We start from the raw sequence: 21,757 nt of genomic DNA on the forward strand, positions 1-21,757 counted from the left end.
ATGAACAGTGTGGTAAAGCTTCATAATTAGTTGTATGGTTCGGGGGTAATACTTCGTTTGGTAAAGTTAGTTCGTTTGGACAGAGCCGTATTTCAACATTGACGCCGAATGTATCTATATCAAGGGAAATCGTTGCCAATTATGTCATATGCAATGACTATATGCACTTATGTGGCGGCTCGACGTTGGCTGTTCAGTAGATGGATTCTCGTCCTAATGGGCCGTCCCTGCCCGGAGACGTTGTGAGCTTTCCGCGTCTTATTAGACCTGACAACTGTCTGATCGTGACATTGCTTGTGGGGGGTTGAATGCCAGCAGTCTGCTGTTCACTTAGTCACATCTTGGCATGGCCTTTGCTGTGTCAATATCAAACCAGGACATACTCCAGAGTCGTTGAATTATTTCGCAACAGAGCCAAACAGAGCCGCTCGAACTGAATTTTCTGCTAAGATTGGGGCCCCCAGCAGCATGAATGCGGTTTGTGATCATTGTGTTCCTGAACGGATGATTTTGCTAATCAACCTGAACTTGGGTCCAACAGTATCGTTTTCCATAGAGCCACACCGAGAGAGTGATGACTGCCGAGTTCTCTCGCTTTCATCCCCTATATATTCAGTTTCAGGCTGGTGGACTTTGCGGGATTTGTAGGGAGCATGGGACGAAGGGCCAAGTCACAGGAGAGGGATGGAAAATGGAAGTGAATCTGGAATCCCCACTTCTGGTTGTCGAATGTCCGCTGGGTCATTGAGTCTGGATATGCCAGATGTGAAGGTAGAGAGGCAGGGATTGAGCCTGTACTGGTGGCATTTGGCTCTCGATATCGTATAATGCTGTGGAAGGATGAAGTGTACCAGAATGTTCCCAAAGATGGTAGCCCCTCCAGCCCAAGACGAAATACTCCAAAGGCAGGCACATATGCCAGCTAGGGATTTCCTGCAGTAATCTTGGTTGATTGCAAATCTCGGCCTTGGCAAGATGATTTAGACATTGGCCTGAAACTCTCAGCCAGTCTGTTGTTCTCTTGAAACCGGTATAGGAGAATACTCACCTTCTTGACACTTTTTGACCTACCCATTCATATATTAAGGACCCGATCTGAGGTTCTTTAGACACGACTATTTTGGTTCAATCTTGTCCATGTGTTGGTGGATTCGTCGTCTGAACTAGATCTGTTTGGCTGCCCAGCAATGTATTCACTAGCTACACTGCAGCTGGGTGATTGCCTACTCATCATCCAGCCTTGTTCTCTCCTGTCCCCATATTCATCGAAAGCGTCACACCCAAGCGCCACATTTAGAAAGACATGCACCTTTCCAGCAGGGAGACGACCGAGACATAACGGTGCACATCATGAATAGCAAATACGAAAAACGGATATAACACCAGGCTGACCAAGCGAATAGGTGTGGTGACACGACGATGAATCTTTGTACTCGGAAGCCCCTCCTCAACGAGCGCTCGTCGTTCGACCGACTGCCGGTAAGCGTGCGCGAAGCCACGCTGTTGATAGAGTGCTTGTGATACCCCAGAAGTGTAACAAAGACATAAAGACCGGCAAAGTCGGCTTCTAGGTGCATCGAATATTTCCGCAGCCGGAATGGCCTTGAACAATGACATGTGGGAGTCTCGCGTTACGTTCATACTTGCATGGGCTAGTATAATGGGTCTTAAAAATAGTGTATTCCGGAGGCAGCTCGCGGGTCCTGCTTTCTGATTTGTTGCGGCGAGAGGGCTGTGGTCTCGGATATTGGGCCGTCGGTGCTAGAGAACGATATCTTGATATGCTGCTCATGTGTGGCATGACATACATACATTACCGTAGAAAGATGAATCAACGCGCGTCGAACGTCTTTAATCACATCTGAGTTGACTTGTTGAAGTTGCGGGTGCTTCATCGGACAGTTGCGACCATTTCAAATGGTCGTCTATTTTACCAGCAAGGCCCCGAATCATCGAAGTAAGAGAGCAGACAAATAACCTGAATTTGCAGGATAATGTGAATGGTCTTTCGTGTGCGCTTTTCGTCACTCTACTGACCTGACGATATTAACGCACTTCCAGTATTCCACTGGAGCTTGTCCCAGTCGTACGCCGATGTCACATTGGCATGCTATTCACTGAAAGGCATGGAAATGGTTTTTAGAAAGCAATAACGGTGGTTGTTTACACTGCTCTAGTATAACATGTGAGTCATGGTACCACGGTGTACGCCGGTGGCTGCACCCTACAGGAGCCGTCATTCTACTGCCATATCGTCATCTAAATGCGATGAATAACGGGGTCATCGACGGGCACTTCTTCACTTGGAAAATTTGTGACAGGCCCCTCTAGGTATGTAGTATATTCCTTTCTTTGGGCTAGGATCGCGTGGTCATGAAGCGCCGCACTTCGTGTAAGTTGTGGTTGGTATACACAAAGTTTACATCACCACACTACTTGCCTCATTTAATATGCAACCATACTGAAGGGATGCAAGAATTGCTGTTGAATAAAATGGGAAACCCGATATACCAGTACATTGAGCCGCGCTCTGGACAAGTACGATCTTCCTCCATCCTAGGATCAACACCACTCTCGTGATGAAGCGCATCAAACAGGACGGGGGCGCTGCTGAAGATATATAAGATGAACCTCCATGGAGGGAGGGCGTTTTGCCTAACTTGATAAGAATTCCTTACCTGCCATCTGGCTCATGGGATTGAGTAAAAGTCATGCCTCGAATTGTTTTAATGGTGCCAGGGGCAAACAAGCGAGTAGAAATTAGGTTGACAAATTGCATATATATTGAAATTGTTTAATACCTTACTGGAGGTGAATACGACGGCCACTGCGCGTGTGATGAGATGGATGTGTCAAAGATTTGACTCTGCTCTACTACTCGTAGAGTATCAAGTTATTTTGAGATGTTGCTTATTGCAACCGGAATATGGGTAGTATGGAGGAATACATTTACATCCATGACATGTCACATCGTCTGAATAGCGATAATACCACTCACTGTGAAAACAAAGCAACAAGACGATGGAGTAATAAAGAAGGAAAGAAGAAGAAGAAAAGCAATTTCCCTGTAAAAGACATGTAGACCAACCAACAAGCACCCCAATACCTGCCAATAGAAACCCCGAAGCTCACGATACACCCGGAAAGCCAACCAGCGGCACGCGGGGAACCAACTGCTCCCAGTAAACACCATGCCCCCCGCCCCTCACCCTCTCCCAGACCAACTGCAACACCCGCATACCGTAATTTTGCCAAAAAGCATGAAGTCCATTGGCAAACCATGGCGCAATTCACGAACGGGCGCCAGGAGGACTACATATCCATCGCCTATGATGCACTCACCTCTCGTGGATGCAGCAGAACACACGTGCATATGCTGTGCAACCCCCAAGTCCGAAGTTGAGTCGGAATTCAACAATAACCTTCGGGCTCGGGAAAGGCTGTGTTTGCACAGGCAACAAGAACCAGCACAATGTCCATTGTTGCGCAACGGGGGCTGAGTGTGCAGTGTGGCAGACAGAAAACCTCGCTTGTTCTCTCCGTAATCGCACATTTGTAATGAACTACAGGCATGTTATGTTCTCATGCATCAGCGGACTTCCTCAACAAACTGGTTGAGCATAGACAATGTAAGTGATTAATCAACGATGGAACATAGCAAGACATGTGGCATATGTCGACACATGACAATTTTATTCGTCTCTATATCTAGAGAATAAATTCATACACAAAAAAAGTCCGTTGATAGACAGCGGAGGCGTTGACGTTTTCTCGTCGTCAAAACCCCGTGGGGGGAGGGGGTAAGGGATACAAGTGGTGAACCCTTCCTTTCCGTGAGGTATTCCATTCAAACCCGTAGTACCAATACGCCGTAACCATCCCGGCCCAGCTCCCTTAAGGCGGGATATAAAGCATTCAGTGGGTGATTCTTATAGTGAAGCCCACCATGTCCAAGCCGCCATTGCTAGAGAAACTAAAAATAATATTTTATCCAGGAGAACACTAGAGACCAGAATCGAAAATCAATGCCCGCTTTCCCATTACCATGCATGACATCGCGTGAGATAGAGCATACGCGCGGGATTTAATGTTAATCCCTCAAGGCGTGCTCATCTCCAAAGGGGCTACGACCTCGCTCGACAAGGCTCGGGTTCGAATCACTGCCCCTATGCGCAGATGCCCGCCGCGTTGCCTCTTCGATCACGGCACTGAGGTTGTTGGTGCTCCTGTGCTCGGATGGTGTCGGAGGAGGGTCCGCAAATGGCCCCGGCGTCTCATCCGCACTCGATTCTCTGGCACGAGACTCGTCGCGCACCTGGATCAACGGCTCGGGCTCTTCCACTTCTGAAGATGAAACGGAAGCAGACGGCGACTTGGCATCGACCATCTTGGGGCCACTGCCGACTCGGACGACTTGTGGGCGGACGGCCGTGGCCGTGGATGCGCTTGCGTTCTTGAAAAAGGTGGCTCCGATGCTGAAGGCCGGAGACGGCTCCGGCTTTTCATACTTATCATAGTCGACAGACGGGACAGGAGGAGTGCTGGTCTCGCTCCCGCTGCCACTGGTTGCCCGCGACTTGACGCTGACAATAGACGGCTTGAGAAGGGTGCCCTTCTGGGCTGGCATGGGCGATATTACGGCATTTTTACCGTATATAGTCGAGGCAACACTGGACCGTGGGGCATAGGACCGGGCGTATGATGTGCGGTCACTGTAACCTGAGATTCCAGAATACGTCGAATCACGAAGGTCTCCTGGAACAAAGAAGTGCTGCTCTTCAAAGGACGAGGGGGTGCCCGCGTCCGACAAAGCCAAAGGAATTGGAGGGACAGGTGGAACGAGAAGCGTTGGAGACGTAGGGGTGGCCCTATTGGTAACTCCGGGAATGTAGGCGATTTGGATGATGTTGGAAGCGCGGGTGAGGACTGTCGAGGCGACTGAATGGACGGAGAAGGCTGATTGGCGTTGTGACCGGGCCGATGCGAAGTCGTTGGCGCCACGTTCCTTGGACTGTTCGGGGTCGTGCTGCCACTGCTCCTGCGCGAAATTCCCTCTCTTGGTCTTGATACAGAACCTCCAGACCAAATAAGTGACGATGGCTATTGCTGCTAGACCTCCGATGACACCGCCTGCAATGGCACCGGCGCTTGGCCTGTTACTACTCGACGAGGAAGACGAGGATGCAACCGATGTTGTGGATGACTTTACCGCACAATATGCTTTTGGGCATTCCGTGCAGTTCAAGGGAACGGTAACCTGACACTCCTCCGTGTCGTCACAGGCTGGACATGTAGGACTGGCATCTAAGCATTTGACGCAGCCGTTTTGTCTTGCGAGTATGGACGCGAACTCGTCTGATGATTGAAACACGGTCAGCCCCGGACGTATTTCCGTGATTAGAGGTATGGTATGGAAATGAGGAGCATGACTTACCAGTCGCCAAGTTACTGCGTCTCGACATGGTAAATACACAATCAAATAGCTAGATATGGCTCAATGATTGTGCGACAAAGACGTTGAGGTGTCTTCAATGGTTTCGCCGTTGATCGACAAAGAGTGAACACTCTTGTTGCGGGTGGAGATTGACCTGTGCTGATCCGTCCCAGATCAGGGTAATCCGATCAAGCACTTCCAAGATTTCTCAGTTGGGATTCCGGTTCGGCAGACGAAAATACCAGTTATAATGAGCCGAGAAATACTCCAGATGGGGTTTATGGGACCAAGTGGCCGGGTACAGAAAGAGAAGGATGATGTGAGTTTGTCGTCGAGGTAGTTGCGTGAAAACGATTATAGGGGGCTGCCGAGCGACCGTCGCTGGCTTAGCTGGCCGAGTGTTGTAAGTTGCGAAGAATTCAAACGAGTGGACTAAGAGACTAGCTCATAGAAACATAGGATGTAGTATTCGTTGTTAAACGGCGAAGAACATCAGGGGCATCGAGGATCCGGGATCGACGGCGACCAAATAATGAATGCGGTTTGGTTTGTTGTCGTCGGATGCGAGGGGCGATGCAGTGCGATGCGAGAAGAGTGCAATCGAAAAGGGAGAACGAGAGGTTGGCTCAGGTCGCCTTTGTGGGATCCGGCTCTTGGTCTGCCCACTGCCTGACAGCGATGAGAACAAGACGCAGGGAAGAGTCTGGGGGCATGGGGTGCACAGCGCAGGACACGGCGGAGGAATGGGCCAGGAAAGTTGGAACGAGGGAATGCAAATTGCGGGAGTTGTAGCACTTTAGCGAGCGCCCTGGGTGGGCCGTTCTGGTCTGCCATTTGTCCAACGGTTGGCAACCTGGCTGACGACGGCGCCAGGGGTCCATGTCCCCTAGGCCATTTTTGGACCTTTGTCGGTGTTTGACTTGGCTAAAGGCGCTCCATCTGTGTGTGCAAGAAGCTTGGCAATCTTGGCTCGAGACTGATTCATGCCTCGCAAGGACACCCCAAGCAACCAAGCTCTTGGTTTTCGAGGTGTCTAATGAGAATGGAGAAGGGTGAGCGAAACACAGCTCTAAAAGTTCCAGCCCTGTACTGAGTTTGAATATGGAACCTGGCGTCGATCGGCACTGGGCCATTGTTCTGGCCATATGGCATAAATGAAGATGTCTCTCAACTCTGTCGAATTGGGAATCCCATAATTCTATCTGCTTAGTGCCGCACCTTGACGAGTCTTACTCAAGCATAACTAAGAAGATAATGTGCGCCCGTGACGGATTATTCCAAGAAATACCGTATCGATTGTCTCCATGGTTAGTTCTCTTGATGCAGCAAATCGATCGGGTCCGGGTTGAATGCCAGTCTTCGCAGTAAACATCTGGACTAGAGGCAGCACTTGCAGCATTGATCAAGTGCGCAGTGCCTGGACCAGTGGATGGTGCCAATCATGGAGCCCCCGCCTTATGGATGGCGCTATTAACTTAATTTCCCGAGCAGGTGTACATTTGCCGAAATTGTACATGCGTAGTGTCGAGGGGAAAGAGGGCCAAAATATCGAAATCGCTCTGGCGCAATTTCCATGGCAAGACAAACGGCAGACAAGATGGACACATTGCTGCATTGCAGGCCCATTTCGGCCGTTCTCAGATGTGGGAATGGCTTCGGCCCGCACCAGGCGTTCGAGGTCCGCTTTGGCCAACACTGACAGCTACTCTTTCCTCGAGTTTGGCTTAAAAGCCGCTGCAGGTCGGTGGTCGCTAGTGCTGTGATCTGCTATGGTGGGGCTCATCCGAAACCTTGCTCAACTCAGAAGTGGAAAGTCGTCGTCTCAACGTAACCTAGCTCCAGCTTCGTCCGACATCTTCAAGGAGTTGAATTCTTCGCAATACGAGAAAAACGACCTAGGTTGCGCTCCTCAATCAGGAGGTTCTCGGCGTCTTTGGGGAAACATTCCCTGGCCTCTCAGCTCCAGCGTCTCACTTCAGCTGGAGGCAGTCGACCCAAAAACCTATGACCTGTTGCGGTCACACCACTGGTTTTTGCGCCGTCTCGTCAATTGTTTTCACTGCGTTTCATCACCATGGGGAGTACTCTATCTCACACTCAGGTGAGAACTTCGCCCTCTCAAACAAACCCACATGGCTAAGTTCGATTTCGACGACATGTGGGTGAGTTCGGATCATCCGGGCTATGTTGGGGAGAAAGACAAAGTCAAATAAACATTTCAAGGCCAATTGCAACCTGAATTATGAGCGATGCGCAACGCGCCGTTGAGCCCTCCACTTGCGGCACGTGCTGACAGTCGCACTGCACCGTGACGGTTACGGTGGCTCAGGGTGGCTCATCATTGAGAATCTCAATTCTCAAGCTCATGTTCAAGCAAAGCATCGTGGTCGTCTTCCTTGAATCGCCATCTAGCATGAATGTAGAGGGCAGAGGATTTGCCTCTGGATGGCAGTGCAATTTGCTGTAGCTATCCCCCTCCAACCTGTCCAGTTGCTCTTCGCGCTGAAATTCACTTTGGCCAGGGCCGCATCGTGGAGCCTGGACGTAATTTCGCAACAGCAACCCGGACGTTTCTTCGTCAACTCTTCTTTTTACTGCTCAGTTGATCATCAATGGGACCTTTACATTCTTCGTCAGGCAGAGGTGCTTTCGATTCGAAGACTGAACTGCTCCAGATGTTTGACTCAGTTCCCGGCTTGGAGACTGCACATAGTTCGAATCGGTCCACCGAGAAGAGTTTTACGGACTCGACATTTTCGTTCGAGATGTTGGCCTGATTAGTATGCCACTATCGAGATTCAAGACCAGAAGTTCAGGCCAAAACTCCGCAAGCACCTAACGGCAAGGGCAATCAAACCATCGTTGACGCGATAGTACGGACTACCTGGGAGAGCAACCCTAACCATTCCGAGCTCCGCGGCCCCGGGTGGACACCGCGCTTACATGGCATCGTTGCTAATCCGACTCTATGTTTGGGCCTCGGAAACCTTCCTGTCACCGCCCAACTGTATAAAATGCTCTTTTACAAGAAAGGTGGCATGTTCAATGCGCATACCAAGTTGATGTTCCCATGTCATTGACTTGCTCGGAAGCGCCGATGTTGATTTCTGTTGCTACCTAGCTACGAAAAGATCCCCGACATGTTTGGAACCCTCGTGATCAGTCTTCCTTCGCCTCACGATGGCGGATCGGTGATTGTGAGACACGAGGGCACGACGCGAATATTCGACAACTCACAACATGACATGTCGTAGGTATCCCGATGTATCTCATCAGGTCACAGCGTCAAAACAGGATATTGTTGGGTCTTGACCTATAACCTTGCTATGAATCCATCAACCGAACGTCCCTCAGCCGGAACTTGTCTGAGAACAAGGAGGTTCCGGTTTTTTTTCTTTTATTCGAGAGATGGTCTAATGAGGTCAAGATCGCACTTTTGCTTTAGAACTTGGGTTTGACCTATTCTTAACGACTCTAGAAAAGGAGGAATGTAGCTCTACCGTGTACGACCATGATCGTTATTGAACTATAGTAGACATAAATGCTATGGCTACAGCGACGACGACGACGAGGACGACGAAGACGACGTGGATGAAGATGGTGTATACTACAAACTAGACGACATACTGTCCTTCGAACTTGGTTCCAAGTTCATTTTCGATTTGATTGGGAACAAGGTCGCATCCTGAATTCCCCTCGAAGAGACCTCGAAAAGGACGATATGTTTTGGGAGGAGACTTTCGGAGATGAGCCCGATGGAGAAGACCACAGAGTTTGCATGGGTAACTCAGTTAGCACTCTTGAGTACCGGCTCGTCACATCAGCTCCTGACAAGACATACAGGGTCAGATGCAACTCACTGGTATAGTCTATCAGTAAGTCACACCACGGTTCCCGTTGCCACGCACTGAACGGGTATTGACTGCGTACCCAGGCCTTAATCATTATTCCATCTGATGGGATCTTTCGTTTTTTCACACAGGCTCTTGGCGAAAGTTATCGCAACTACTCTGGCTATAGAGTGCCGAGTATCCAAAACCTCCAAAATGCCGTCCCAATTACGAATTGAGATACGTGAGCCAGTGCCTCATTTCTGCTCTGCGTACTGCGTCGATAAGCCAGTTGCACAAACTTCTTGCGTCGATCTAGACACAACAGCACACAATCCCCTATTCCTACATTCTCCGTCCAGTGCCGTCCTTTGGCGGCGACTCGCTGTGTCGACTTCTGCAAGCCACTGTGCGCTGCAAGGATATTGCGATGATGAACCTTGTCTTGACCAAGAATACGGACGCCGTCCCTATGGAGTTGTTTGAAGCTACAAATACGGCCAACCTATGCGAAGAAGACGCTGTCGCGATCTTTGATGCTGCAGTGAATCACAGAGACACTGAGCACCCGAAAACAGCTTGGGTGCTTCAGAATAATATAGGCTAGACGGTGAGGCTCATCTATGGCAGCTTGGTTTCTACAGTTGAGAAAAGTAGTAATTGGTTGCCTTTTGCTCTGGGATCTCCAGCTTCAATATACCGCGGTATCGAAAACGAGTACAAATAAGACTCGGTCAAAAGCGAGGAGGCCAAGCGCATGTATGGGAGCTTGTCGAGATCCATACTGCGAAGCATGCGCCTCGCGTGCTTGATTTCCCCAGGCACAGCGAAGCAATAGCAACCAGCTAAGACAGCAAGACTTGTTCCTGTCCATACTGCCAACAGGGAGGAAACTGATCAGGCCGTGAACAATGACGCTGTGGGGTGTTTTCTACAGCTTGTTCGAGTTGCGACTTCAGGCCAGTTCTTCTCTAGGGCAGTGGGTGTATCGCCATGCAGTTTTGTGCAGATGGTGTGTATGTTGAAGCCCATGCAATTGAAACATTTCCAAACATGTTGTGGTCCAAGATTAACCTTATTTTGGTGTTGTCAATGGCCTCAGCAAAATTAGCCAGTCTTCTGGGGACCTCTCAGTATTGGATTCCTTTGGTGAAAGTAACTATACGTTGTAAGCACCATATATCATGAGCGCAGATGCGATGTCTTGTTTATTGTGTTGCCTTTGTAGCGACGTTAGGATTTCCAGTATTGAGTATTGGGACATGGCAGTATCACAATTCACACTACAGAAGAGGGTGGTGACACCTATAGCTCCCAATATGGATTTGAGAAAAACGAATATTCAATGCCGGACTCGTAAGGGGGGACTCGTAAGGGGGTCGATTCGACGTTACTGTAACGTTGGCAACGGCCTCGAAACCCACTGATCCAGAACACTTTACCCAATAATCTCACAAGCACGCGCCCCTGTAGGGCAGCACAAAATCCTCAATCGTCCCTTGTGGCAGCGCAAGTACAACTGGGGATATTTTTTTAGGTTGTCAGACAATATTGCCGGTGTGGAGAATGAATCATGAAGTGACACTGGAGCCGCTTATGAGCCAGCTGGAACCGTACCCTCGGGTCTCAACAACACAAATCTTGTGGACAATCATTATGGTGGGAGAATCTCCAGGCTAACAGCAAGAAATGTAGGCGGATTCTGTCCGGCTGCCTGCGTACATATGTAACGTCGTTGGCGTGAGATAAATTGACCACAATGCTGCGGGTTTGCTACAATGTATTCGCCACAGAACGCGTATTTTTCCCAGGCGGCGCGGCAGTGGGTTCAAAAAGTTGCCAACACGAACCGGAGTGCCGCTGCTGAGTGATCACGGGGATTGCCCCTGTAGGTCATAGCTGCACCGCCTCGCCGAGCTGGATCCACCGAAGCTGGGTTACTATTTTTGGCCGCGCTGGAACGTTTCTCAATATGTTATGCCATGAGAAACGTGGCGGCAACGGCGAAAATAGGCAGTGCGGCGGCAAAGCTTAAATGCTTTCCTGTTTACGATACGATTCTTGTATGTCGTCGTTGAAGAATCAATCTAGAGGGGAGAGCGAAACAAATTGGATTGCACTCCGTCGTTGTAGCTCGTCGGACTCGAAACATTAGAAGCCACTGAGCAGTGAAAAAGGGGATATGACGGTGTTTCAAGCTAGACCCTTGGACCTAACCTTGGCGCCCCCCGGGCCGTCACTCTTGGCCAAGGATGCAGATGACATGAAAAGCCTACAAAGTAAGAAAGTTAATAACAGGATCAGATCAGATGGATGGCATCACCGTCGGAAGGCTGATGGTCATCGCTATTATTACTACTAGCTACTCCATGGCTCAAGCTGAAGGTCGTGCAGACAGGATTAAGTACTCGATCCTGGCCGCCTGCCTCACATAGAGAGATTGTTGATGATGAGCAGCAACCCCATCATCCGAAAGTCAAAAACAAGATTGGCACGCGGGCCGGAAGCGTGGTTAAGCCTGGCACAAAGTGTCTCATAGCATGCGCTGTCAATTGGGCTTAAAATCTCGGCAGCGCTGACGTAGTGCAAAAGCACTGCTTCCGTTGGATCTTGATTGGAATGTAACATAGATCGAAGGAGGAAAATAGACGCTTTGGATGAGTTTACCTCCCTGGGGCGTTGCACTTGCAACCGCCCAGCTAGCGATCAACGCCGGCAGCGTCCCGTAGTACTGAGAATTGATGAAGGGCCCATATAGCATGCGGTTTGATGATGCCCCTCGATCGCTTTTGCTACTACGTACAGCTCGTCTGGGCCTGGTGGATCACGTTTTGAGCAGACACTGACAACGGACTGGCTGGACTGGCTGGTAAGAGATGCCATCAGCTGCGCTAGTCGCGAGCTAAGCCACACGAACAGAACCTCCTTTTTTTCACAACGCAAGTGGCCTCCAGCCCGTCCTGTAGCCAAACAGGGAGGGAGGGCGACGTGCTTTACCTCGGGGGGCTGCTGATCTTTTGCTACCAGCAACCCTGGGAAAAAAAATACGAATACCTCATCGCAGTCCTCTCTTCCCTTGCCGTTTTTTTTTTCAATTCCATTCTTGCATCTTGACTCGAGCTATCATCAAAGAGGTTTCCCGCAGATTGGGATGCTTCAGAGCCGTGGATGACCCACCATATCTGCTTTTAAAATAGTCCGTCGTTTTCTCTTTCATTGCCCAGTTTTACGGCGTCGCCCAGCCACTCTGCAAACAGGTCTAGCTACTTGGTACTAGCAGCACTTCACTTTCTTTGTTGTCCGTGGGGATCTCTCCCAGACCACCCCTGGATCTTTTTAGGTCAAGTCACTCCGTCACTTCAAGACACCTCCCCCGACCCTTGACCTCTCCTCCAACCAACAACAACCAAAGCCGTCCATCGTTCTTCATCCACGACGGGCCCATCGAGCCGTTCCGCAACCATGGCGTATAACGGACACGGTCACGAGTATGAAGGCCACAACCTCCAGGACATGCCTGCTGGGAGCCAGGTAAGTTTAATCTTGGAGTCAATTACAATCACGGTTTTGGTCAAGCACAGCAAAACAAAGCAAAGCAACTGTCTGCAAGGAAAGCCCCACTGACGTGAAAGCTGCTAAACAGTATCACCTCCCTCCACAAGAACAAGATGAGGACGTTAAGGATCACCTACTGGGCCAGGGCCCCCACGACTACGAGCACAACCGTCTCGGCACCGGTACCCCCCCTGTGCGTCCCGTCTCTGCCTACAGTCTGACCGAGTCGTATGCGCCCGGTGCATCCACAACACCCGGTGCGCCGCAATATGGCCATGAGTACGCTGGGCAAGAGCTTGGAGACACGGGCTACGGCTATGGCCGACCCGTGTCGACGGTCGACAGCGAGGACGCCTGGGTGCGACGTCAGCAGCCTGGCGCTGCGCCGGGCGGCGGAGGTCTGAAGCGCTTCAACACCCGAAAGGTGAAGCTCGTTCAGGGCTCCGTTCTGAGCATCGATTACCCTGTGCCCAGCGCCATTAAAAATGCCATCCAGCCCAAGTACAGGGAAGTGGAGGGTGGCACTGGTGAGTTCGTCAACATGCGATACACGGCGGCCACGTGCGACCCCAACGATTTCACTCTTAAGAACGGTTACGATCTACGCCCCAGGATGTACAACCGACACACCGAGCTGCTCATCGCCATCACCTACTACAACGAGGACAAGCAGCTCATGTCCCGAACCTTGCATGGCGTTATGCAGAACATCCGCGATATTGTCAACCTCAAGAAGTCCACCTTTTGGAACAAGGGCGGTCCCGCTTGGCAGAAGATCGTAGTCTGCATGGTCTTCGATGGTATCGACAATGTAGACAAGGAGACCTTGGATGTCCTGGCCACCGTGGGTATCTACCAAGATGGAGTCATCAAGAAGGATGTCAACGGCAAAGAGACTGTTGCTCACGTCTTCGAATACACCACCCAACTCTCTGTCACACCCAACCAGCAACTGATTCGTCCCATTGATGACAGCCCCCAGACTCTGCCCCCTGTGCAGATGATCTTCTGTTTGAAGCAGAAGAACACCAAGAAGATCAATTCCCACCGTTGGCTGTTCAACGCCTTCGGCCGTATCCTAAACCCCGAAGTATGCATTCTCCTCGATGCTGGTACCAAGCCAGGCACCAAGTCGCTCCTGGCCCTTTGGGAGGGTTTCTACAACGACAAGGACCTTGGCGGTGCTTGTGGTGAAATCCATGCCATGTTGGGGAAGGGAGGCAAGAAGCTCTTCAACCCCCTGGTAGCCGTCCAGAACTTTGAGTACAAGATCTCCAACATTCTGGACAAGCCTCTGGAGAGTTCTTTTGGATACGTCAGTGTGTTGCCCGGTGCTTTCTCCGCCTACCGATTCCGTGCCATCATGGGCCGTCCTCTCGAGCAGTACTTCCACGGTGACCACACGTTGTCCAAGATTCTGGGCAAGAAGGGTATCGAGGGTATGAACATTTTCAAGAAGAACATGTTCTTGGCCGAGGATCGAATTCTGTGTTTCGAGCTTGTGGCCAAGGCTGGCTCCAAGTGGCATTTGACCTACATAAAGGCTGCTAAGGGAGAGACGGATGTGCCCGAAGGTGCCCCGGAATTCATCAGTCAGCGACGAAGATGGCTCAACGGTTCTTTCGCCGCCAGTCTCTACTCGCTCATGCACTTTGGTCGCATGTACAAGAGCGGACACAACATCGTCCGCATGTTCTTCTTCCACGTGCAACTCCTCTACAACATCGCCCAAGTCGTCTTCACCTGGTTCAGTTTGGCTTCCTACTACTTGACTACTATCGTCATCATGGATTTAGTCGGTACCCCGACCGCACCAGGAGATACGAGTTCGGAATTCCATGCCTGGCCCTTCGGCGACACGGCTACTCCCATCGTCAACTTGGTTCTGCAATACGCGTATGTGGCCTTCTTGATCATGCAGTTTGTTCTCGCTCTCGGCAACCGACCGAAGGGATCCAAATGGCAATACATTGCCTCTTTTGTCGTCTTTGGTTTCATCCAGCTCTACATCCTCATCCTGTCCGGCTTCCTGGTCGTGCGCGCTTTCGTTAATGATGATAACGTCGATCTTGGCAATGAGCTCAAACAACTGGCGACGGGACGATCAGAGATTGCGCTGATTCTTATGGCCTTAGTCTGCACGTTCGGCTTGTACTTCCTGGCTTCTTTCATGTACTTGGATCCCTGGCACATGTTCCACTCGTTCCCCTACTACATGGTGCTGATGTCTACTTACATCAACATCTTGATGATTTACGCCTTCAACAACTGGCACGATGTCTCTTGGGGTACCAAGGGTTCAGACAAGGCGGAAGCTTTGCCGTCTGCCAACGTTACCAAGACAGACAAGAACGAGGCTGTGGTGGAAGAAATTGAGAAGGAGCAGGAGGATATCGACAGCCAGTTCGAGGCAACCGTCAAGCGTGCTTTGGAGCCTTTCAAGCCGGAGGAGGAGGTCGAGAAGAAAGATCTCGAGGACTCGTACAAAGCTTTCAGAACCTCCCTGGTCCTGGCATGGCTTTTCTCTAATGCTCTGCTCATTGTCGCCTTACAAAGCGACAGCTTCAACTCATTTGGTATCGGAGTAAGTGATGGTATATATCGAAGTTTACGCATCAGATTACTAACATATTGCAGCAAACCACGGCGAAGCGAACAGCCAACTTCTTCTCGTTCCTGCTTATCGCCACGGCCATTCTGTCCATCATCCGCTTCATTGGGTGTGTGTGGTTCCTGGGTAGGACGGGTCTCATGTGCTGCTTCTCCAGACGGTAAAAGTAGACACGATGATTCGTCGGCGCCGCGGGGTAGCAGCGAGACGTTTAGCCGGCATAACTTGCATACAATGAATGGTACTCTCAATATCAGGACCTGGCGTCAGACGTTATATCATCTTGTACAGGATAAAGGTTGGAAGGAAGATGCTTGGATGAGGTCACTTGAAAAAAAAACATCAGAAAAGTCGCGCTTTTGCGTCTGGTTCTTTGGCTCATGAAAACGAGCGGCATGAAGTTTGGGCGTTCTTGAAATTCTCTTTATATCCTCGAAGGTAGTAATGTGCCTGAAATACATAATTTGGACACGAGTGACGGTATGCTGTGGTACTTGTGTGACGAGGACACGAGACCACATGAAAATGAACGGGGGAGGAGGGGGCAATAACTCGGCTGTTTCTTTTGGACGATATTCTGCGTCATGTAAATAAAGGGTTGACATTTACAGATTCAGACTCTTGCAGCATCGTGAGGTCCACCTTTATTCATGACAACGGCCCTTAACACTTACTACTATATCGTAGAAGGTCCAAAAACTTCGAAGGCATGACAATCGCGCGTCATTCTAGGTTTGGGCGCGCGACGCCGCAAGGTTGGTTCAGCGGTAGTAAGGTAAGGACGGACGGAACTAGCCGAGGAAATGCCGGTACGTACCTGCCTGGAATGATCAGGCTGAGATCACCCCTCCATTCGTGGCGAGGCTTCCATACGTTCAAAGGGGCCTGGTTATTATTATTTCCGAAGTCGTCATTCGTTTCTCCTTATTTCTATGTCGGCGACCCTCCCTTCTCAGATACTTCTGTGCATCCGAGTCTCTACTAGGTAGTGTCTCAATCTCTGACAACTACGCCGGCTTTTCTTGATAAACGCTGAATATTGCATTGTCCCTCTTCTCCGCCGACTGACCAACTAACCGACCCGAGTCCTGCGCATCAATCATAACCACCAAGATGTTAAAGATTTGGTCTATGGTAAGGATAGCATGGATGTTTTATTGGTTTGTGCGACTGGGACTAATGATGTGAACAGAAAAAGGAGCAGCAGAAGGCTGATTCTGCCGAGGGAGCGAGTGGCAAGAAGAAGAAGGTCACAGCTGCGCAACTGCGGGTGCAAAAAGGTACATATTTTTCTTTGTCGCCGATCTTTCTAGCTGGTACTTTATACTGACAAGTGTGCTCCCATGTGACAGATCTTTCCGAGCTATCTCTAGGCTCAACAATGCGAACCGACTTCCCCGACCCGGACGACATCCTCAACTTCATTCTCACCATCACACCGGACGAGGGCCAGTACCAAGGTGGCAAGTTCACGTTTACTTTCAATATGAACCAGAACTATCCCCACGAGCCCCCGAAGGTCCGCTGCCAACAGAAGATCTATCACCCCAACATCGATCTTGAGGGCAAGGTGTGCCTGAACATTCTGCGAGAGGACTGGAAGCCGGTGCTGAACCTGAACGCCGTTATTGTCGGACTTCAGTTTTTGTTCCTCGAGCCGAACGCCTCGGATCCCCTCAACAAGGAGGCCGCTGAGGATCTGCGCCAGAGCCGAGAGAACTTTAGGAAAAACGTCAGAAACGCCATGGCTGGTGGCTCCATACGGGGAACCAGCTATGAACGGGTGCTAAGCACGAAATAATGAGCGCTGACACAGACAACTCGACAATGCTTTATGCATCTCGATGCTCGATGACCACACGAATTGAGATGGAATGCTCCATAGGTTGGCCACTAGGGGAGGCGGAGACCTGGGACTGAAAGCCATGATATTAGATGCTAGGGCCCATATATTGCAAATTTGGCGTTTTCTCGAGCGGCATTGCTTTGGGCAACAAGGGCGCCATGCTTCTTGCCAGTCGTGCGACTGCTACGAAGAGGGGGGTTTGTGGCATTTGGACTCATAGTGTGCATAGCAAGACCACTTCATGATAGATACAGGATGGATGAAGATACGTTTACACTACAACACCAAGTCCACAAACTTGATGCTTGTGTTTCCGGACAATGTGTAACACGCAGATGCCAGTTTTGCTTTGATTAACCTCCCTAGTAGACAGGTCCATCCTCTAAGCAGTCACTGATATCTCGACACATTACAACGCGTCCTCCGCCTGGGCAGTTTGAGCTGGTGTGTCTCGGACTGGCTATGACAGTACGTATCCCTGGCACGAGAGACTCGGCCAATAACGAGTGGCGGATACCCCCATCAACCCCAACTAAACCACCAAACAACCCCACTATCAGTTGATTGATTCGTTTCACCGCCAGGCCGAGCCCGGAGGAAGCTACGTCAAATCTGTCATGGGGGAGTCGAGGTCTTGGACCCTGCCGAACACCAGCCCGAGGGGGAAAAAAAATAAAAGTTTTCTGGGACCTGCGAAGCTGTACATATGACTACACAGTTTCTAAACTTCCACCTTTGTCTATCCCCAGATCTCCACTCCAATTCCTCACCTCACAAATATGGCTTCTAAGAGCTTCTCCAAGGCGCTTCGCTCGCCATTGGCCCGCCAATTGGCCGCGCCTGCTCTTCAGAGACGCACTTTTGTCGCTGCAGCGAGCGCCGTGAGAGCTTCCGCCGTCAAGGCCCGCCCTGCCCTGGCTGGTGTTGCGCAGCAGCAGGTTCGTGGCGTCAAGACTATTGACTTCGCTGGAACGAAGGAGGAGGTCTACGGTAAGCTCGATTGACTCCAATTGACCCGGTCTAGAAGCTTACAGGCCAATGCAGAGCGTGCCGACTGGCCCAAGGAGAAGCTGTTGGTGAGTCACTCTACTACTGTTACTTCCGAAATATGGACTTGAGAAGGCCAATTGGGTGCCAATCCGGGTCTCCCTCGAGGAACACCTATGCCTAATAACTTTCACAGGAATACTTCAAGGACGACACCCTCGCCCTCATCGGCTACGGTTCGCAAGGTCACGGCCAGGGTCTCAACCTCCGTGACAACGGCTTGAACGTCATCGTCGGTGTCCGAAAGAACGGTCAATCGTGGAAGGATGCAGTCCAGGATGGCTGGGTCCCGGGCAAGAACCTCTTCGAGATGGACGAGGCCATCTCTAAGGGTACCATCATCATGAACCTGCTCAGCGATGCCGCCCAGAGCGAGACATGGCCTGCTATAAAGCCCCAGATCACCAAGGGCAAGACACTGTACTTCTCGCATGGTTTCTCCCCTGTCTTCAAGGAGGTGACCAAGGTCGATGTCCCCACGGACGTCGATGTCATCCTCGTCGCCCCCAAGGGATCCGGCCGCACTGTCCGCTCCCTGTTCCGTGAGGGTCGTGGCATCAACTCGTCTTTCGCCGTCTACCAGGATGTCACTGGCAAGGCTGAGGAGAAGGCCTGTGCTCTCGGTGTTGCCGTTGGCTCCGGCTACCTGTACAAGACCACCTTTGAGAAGGAGGTCTACTCTGACCTTTACGGTGAGCGTGGCTGCCTGATGGGTGGTATCCACGGCATGTTCCTCGCACAGTACGAGGTCCTCCGTGAGCGTGGCCACAGCCCCAGCGAGGCTTTCAACGAGACCGTCGAGGAGGCTACCCAGTCGCTGTACCCCCTGATTGGTGCCAACGGTATGGACTGGATGTACGAGGCTTGCTCCACCACTGCCCGCCGTGGTGCCATTGACTGGACCCCCAAGTTCAAGGATGCCCTCAAGCCCGTCTTCAACTCTCTGTACGACTCAGTTTATGACGGTTCCGAGACCAAGCGATCCCTCGAGTACAACGGTCAGAAGGACTACCGCCAGAAGTTCGAGGCTGAGATGGAGGAGATCCGCAGCATGGAGATCTGGAGGGCAGGCAGGGCCGTCAGGTAGGATCATCCCTTTCCCAATAACCAATAACTGCAACTCTTCACTTACATGCATGACACTGACACTGACACTTTCAAACACAGATCTCTCCGACCTGAAAACCAATAAAGACGGGGCTTGACATGGGAAAGGCTATCAAAATCGGAAGGGTACTTGGAGGCCGAGGCTGGGGGGTGTTCCCGGGGGACAGGCTTTTGTACTATATTCAGGATTCCCCTACATTAAGTGGATCTGTGAGATATCAGGCAAAAGTTATTTGCTCTATCGCTTTTTTCGCAATACAGCGTGTTCTGTTCAAATTCGACGCTTTGTGACTCGTGCATTACTCCGCTACCGGACCTTGATAAAGCTTACCCCAACTTTTAAAAGGTAGCATTTAAGTTAGTCTCTATCTGTTGGAGATAGTAGTCATTGTTTTAGACTAGTCTCCTCCCTACCTACTGACTAATAGCCTATACTCATTCCAAATATACTCACGGCGACCTATCTTCCACATAAATCCCTTTTTGCCTCGCCTCTGTTCAAGTACTCCACACCCAGGATACAATTCCACCACTTGCTCACTCGCCCACTGCCTCACAACCACAATGGCCGACCCCTCCACTTCACCCCCGCTAACGCGCGCCTCGGTGATCGAAGCCCACAAGCTCATCAAGACGTACATTCACCACACGCCCGTGCTGACCAACGCGTCGTTAACGGAACTAGCATCAAGACCAAGGGAAGCGGCGAGTTTGGTGGGGACACCCTGGGAGGGGAGAAGACCCGCCCGCCCGGGGAAGTTAAATCTCTGGTTTAAATGTGAGAATTTTCAGAGGGTGGGAGCGTTCAAGGTCCGGGGCGCATTTCATGCTATTGAGAGGTTGAAGAGGGAGACGGGGTGGTTGACAGGGGGCGGAGCGCAGATGGGGGTTGTTACGCATAGTAGTGGTAAGTTCTAAACAAAGGAGGGGTAGAGTTTGGACTTTGATATGGTTGAAGGGGGCTGGAGATGGGTGTTGGTTTGGGGACATGAAGTCAAGTTGAGATGAAGCATGGGTATGCCGCTCGAGTGAGCATTTAGTGTTTGAGCTGGGGAGGCTTGTAATCAGGCGGGCTTGTCAAGGCTTCGTTCGTTCACTGCCTCGAGGTTCATCAAGTGATAACGGCTTTGATTACCGCCTTTCTATCTGTTCCTCCTTCATACTGACTGGAGTTTGACGTACGACTAACGAAGAACCTCGGCAAGGAAACCATGCACAAGCCCTCTCTCTGGCGGCTAGATCAAACGGAATCCCAGCCTACATCGTCATGCCCACCATCTCCGCACCGTCCAAAATCGCCGCTACCAAGGGTTACGGCGCCTCCGTCATCTTCAGCGGCAGCACGTCAGTGGAGCGTGAGGCTGTCGCCGCGAAGGTCATCGAAGAAACAGGCGCCCGACTCGTCCCGCCCTACGATCACCCCGACATCGTGCTCGGACAGGGCACCGTCGGTCTGGAATTACAGGACGATGTCGAGGCTCTCATGGCTGGTGAGGCGGCCGATAGGGCTACGGGTTCTTCTTCGCCGCCTACAAAGAAGAAAGGGCTAGACGCTATTCTCGCCCCTTGCGGTGGCGGCGGCTTGCTCTCAGGCGTCGCCCTCTCTTGCGAAGGCACAGAGATCCGCGTCTTCGGCACCGAGCCGTCGTTCCAAGGTGCCGACGACGCGAAACGGGGGTACGAATCCGGCACCCGCGTCGAATCCGTCAGCACACTCACCATCGCCGACGGTCTGCGCACACCTGTTGGTACAGTGCCCTGGGGGATAATCTACGAGCGGAAACTGGTGAGCGGGTTTTACAGCGTGACGGAGACGGAGATTAAGGATGCGCTAAGGTTGGTGTTGGAACGGTTCAAGATTGTGATTGAGCCCAGCGCCGCGGTGCCGTTGGCGGTTGCGCTGTATAATGAGGAGTTTAGGGGGATGGTGGAACGGGAGGGTGGTGGAGAGGGGTGGGATGTCGGGATTGTGTTTAGTGGGGGTAATGTGAGTTTGGATGCTTTGGGGAAATTGTTTGCTGGGGAGAGTTAAGATGATGGGGGCGAGTTTGACAGTTTGCTGGTTGGACCTGAGCTATGCAAAGTATGTGAGTGACTATAGAGAGGATAGATCTTGGCACCAAAATATATTTAAGCTGTTCTTTTCCAATACATGGTAATGTTCTTGTCAGCAACAAGTCGGCTCAAGTCAGAGCGGCACTTGGAAGAGACCGTTTGCGGAACAGAGAGTCGGGGTTTGACGAGCTCTTCACTTGAACGACGGGGCGTCTTATGAGGCTAGTGGCTCAGAATAGACGTGTGCTCTCTCAGCGACGCATATTTCTCTT

The 21,757-nt window shown here is 51.1% G+C and overlaps 6 protein-coding genes across 6 annotated transcripts; 3 read left to right on the forward strand and 3 right to left on the reverse strand.

The window, feature by feature from the left end:
* Positions 1-2,831: 2,831 nt before the first annotated feature.
* Positions 2,832-3,225, reverse strand: BCR38DRAFT_424203 (uncharacterized protein). The gene has a single exon (XM_040859636.1). It carries the CDS (start codon positions 3,191-3,193, stop codon positions 2,966-2,968), a length of 228 nt encoding a protein of 75 aa, XP_040719026.1. The 5' UTR covers positions 3,194-3,225; the 3' UTR covers positions 2,832-2,965.
* An 865-nt stretch (positions 3,226-4,090) lies between these two features.
* On the reverse strand, positions 4,091-5,462 carry BCR38DRAFT_482226 (uncharacterized protein; the record flags this gene model as incomplete). Its single annotated transcript, XM_040863474.1, has 2 exons — positions 4,091-5,355; positions 5,435-5,462. 2 exons carry the CDS (start codon positions 5,460-5,462, stop codon positions 4,091-4,093), a joined length of 1,293 nt encoding a protein of 430 aa, XP_040719027.1.
* Positions 5,463-11,262: 5,800 nt separating this feature from the next.
* On the reverse strand, positions 11,263-12,036 carry BCR38DRAFT_424212 (uncharacterized protein). The gene has a single exon (XM_040859637.1). The coding sequence runs from the start codon at positions 12,023-12,025 to the stop codon at positions 11,813-11,815; it is 213 nt and encodes a 70-aa protein (XP_040719028.1). The 5' UTR covers positions 12,026-12,036; the 3' UTR covers positions 11,263-11,812.
* Positions 12,037-12,344: 308 nt separating this feature from the next.
* BCR38DRAFT_472222 (chitin synthase-domain-containing protein) lies at positions 12,345-17,556 on the forward strand. Its single transcript, XM_040862901.1, has 6 exons — positions 12,345-12,795; positions 12,908-15,403; positions 15,457-15,590; positions 16,118-16,205; positions 16,623-16,710; positions 16,783-17,556. Exons 1-6 carry the CDS (start codon positions 12,727-12,729, stop codon positions 17,229-17,231), a joined length of 3,324 nt encoding a protein of 1,107 aa, XP_040719029.1. The 5' UTR covers positions 12,345-12,726; the 3' UTR covers positions 17,232-17,556.
* A 280-nt stretch (positions 17,557-17,836) lies between these two features.
* BCR38DRAFT_424218 (6-phosphogluconate dehydrogenase) lies at positions 17,837-19,706 on the forward strand. Its single transcript, XM_040859638.1, has 4 exons — positions 17,837-18,266; positions 18,321-18,352; positions 18,460-19,406; positions 19,491-19,706. Exons 1-4 carry the CDS (start codon positions 18,056-18,058, stop codon positions 19,513-19,515), a joined length of 1,215 nt encoding a protein of 404 aa, XP_040719030.1. The 5' UTR covers positions 17,837-18,055; the 3' UTR covers positions 19,516-19,706.
* Positions 19,707-19,810: 104 nt separating this feature from the next.
* Positions 19,811-21,634, forward strand: BCR38DRAFT_363394 (tryptophan synthase beta subunit-like PLP-dependent enzyme). Its single transcript, XM_040857202.1, has 2 exons — positions 19,811-20,337; positions 20,636-21,634. The coding sequence occupies exons 1-2, from the start codon at positions 19,995-19,997 to the stop codon at positions 21,460-21,462; spliced, it is 1,170 nt and encodes a 389-aa protein (XP_040719031.1). The 5' UTR covers positions 19,811-19,994; the 3' UTR covers positions 21,463-21,634.
* Positions 21,635-21,757: the final 123 nt, after the last annotated feature.

The sequence above is a fragment of the Pseudomassariella vexata genome (assembly GCF_002105095.1).
Source record: "Pseudomassariella vexata strain CBS 129021 chromosome Unknown BCR38scaffold_3, whole genome shotgun sequence".
In the NCBI taxonomy this organism is placed as follows: domain Eukaryota; kingdom Fungi; phylum Ascomycota; class Sordariomycetes; order Amphisphaeriales; family Pseudomassariaceae; genus Pseudomassariella; species Pseudomassariella vexata.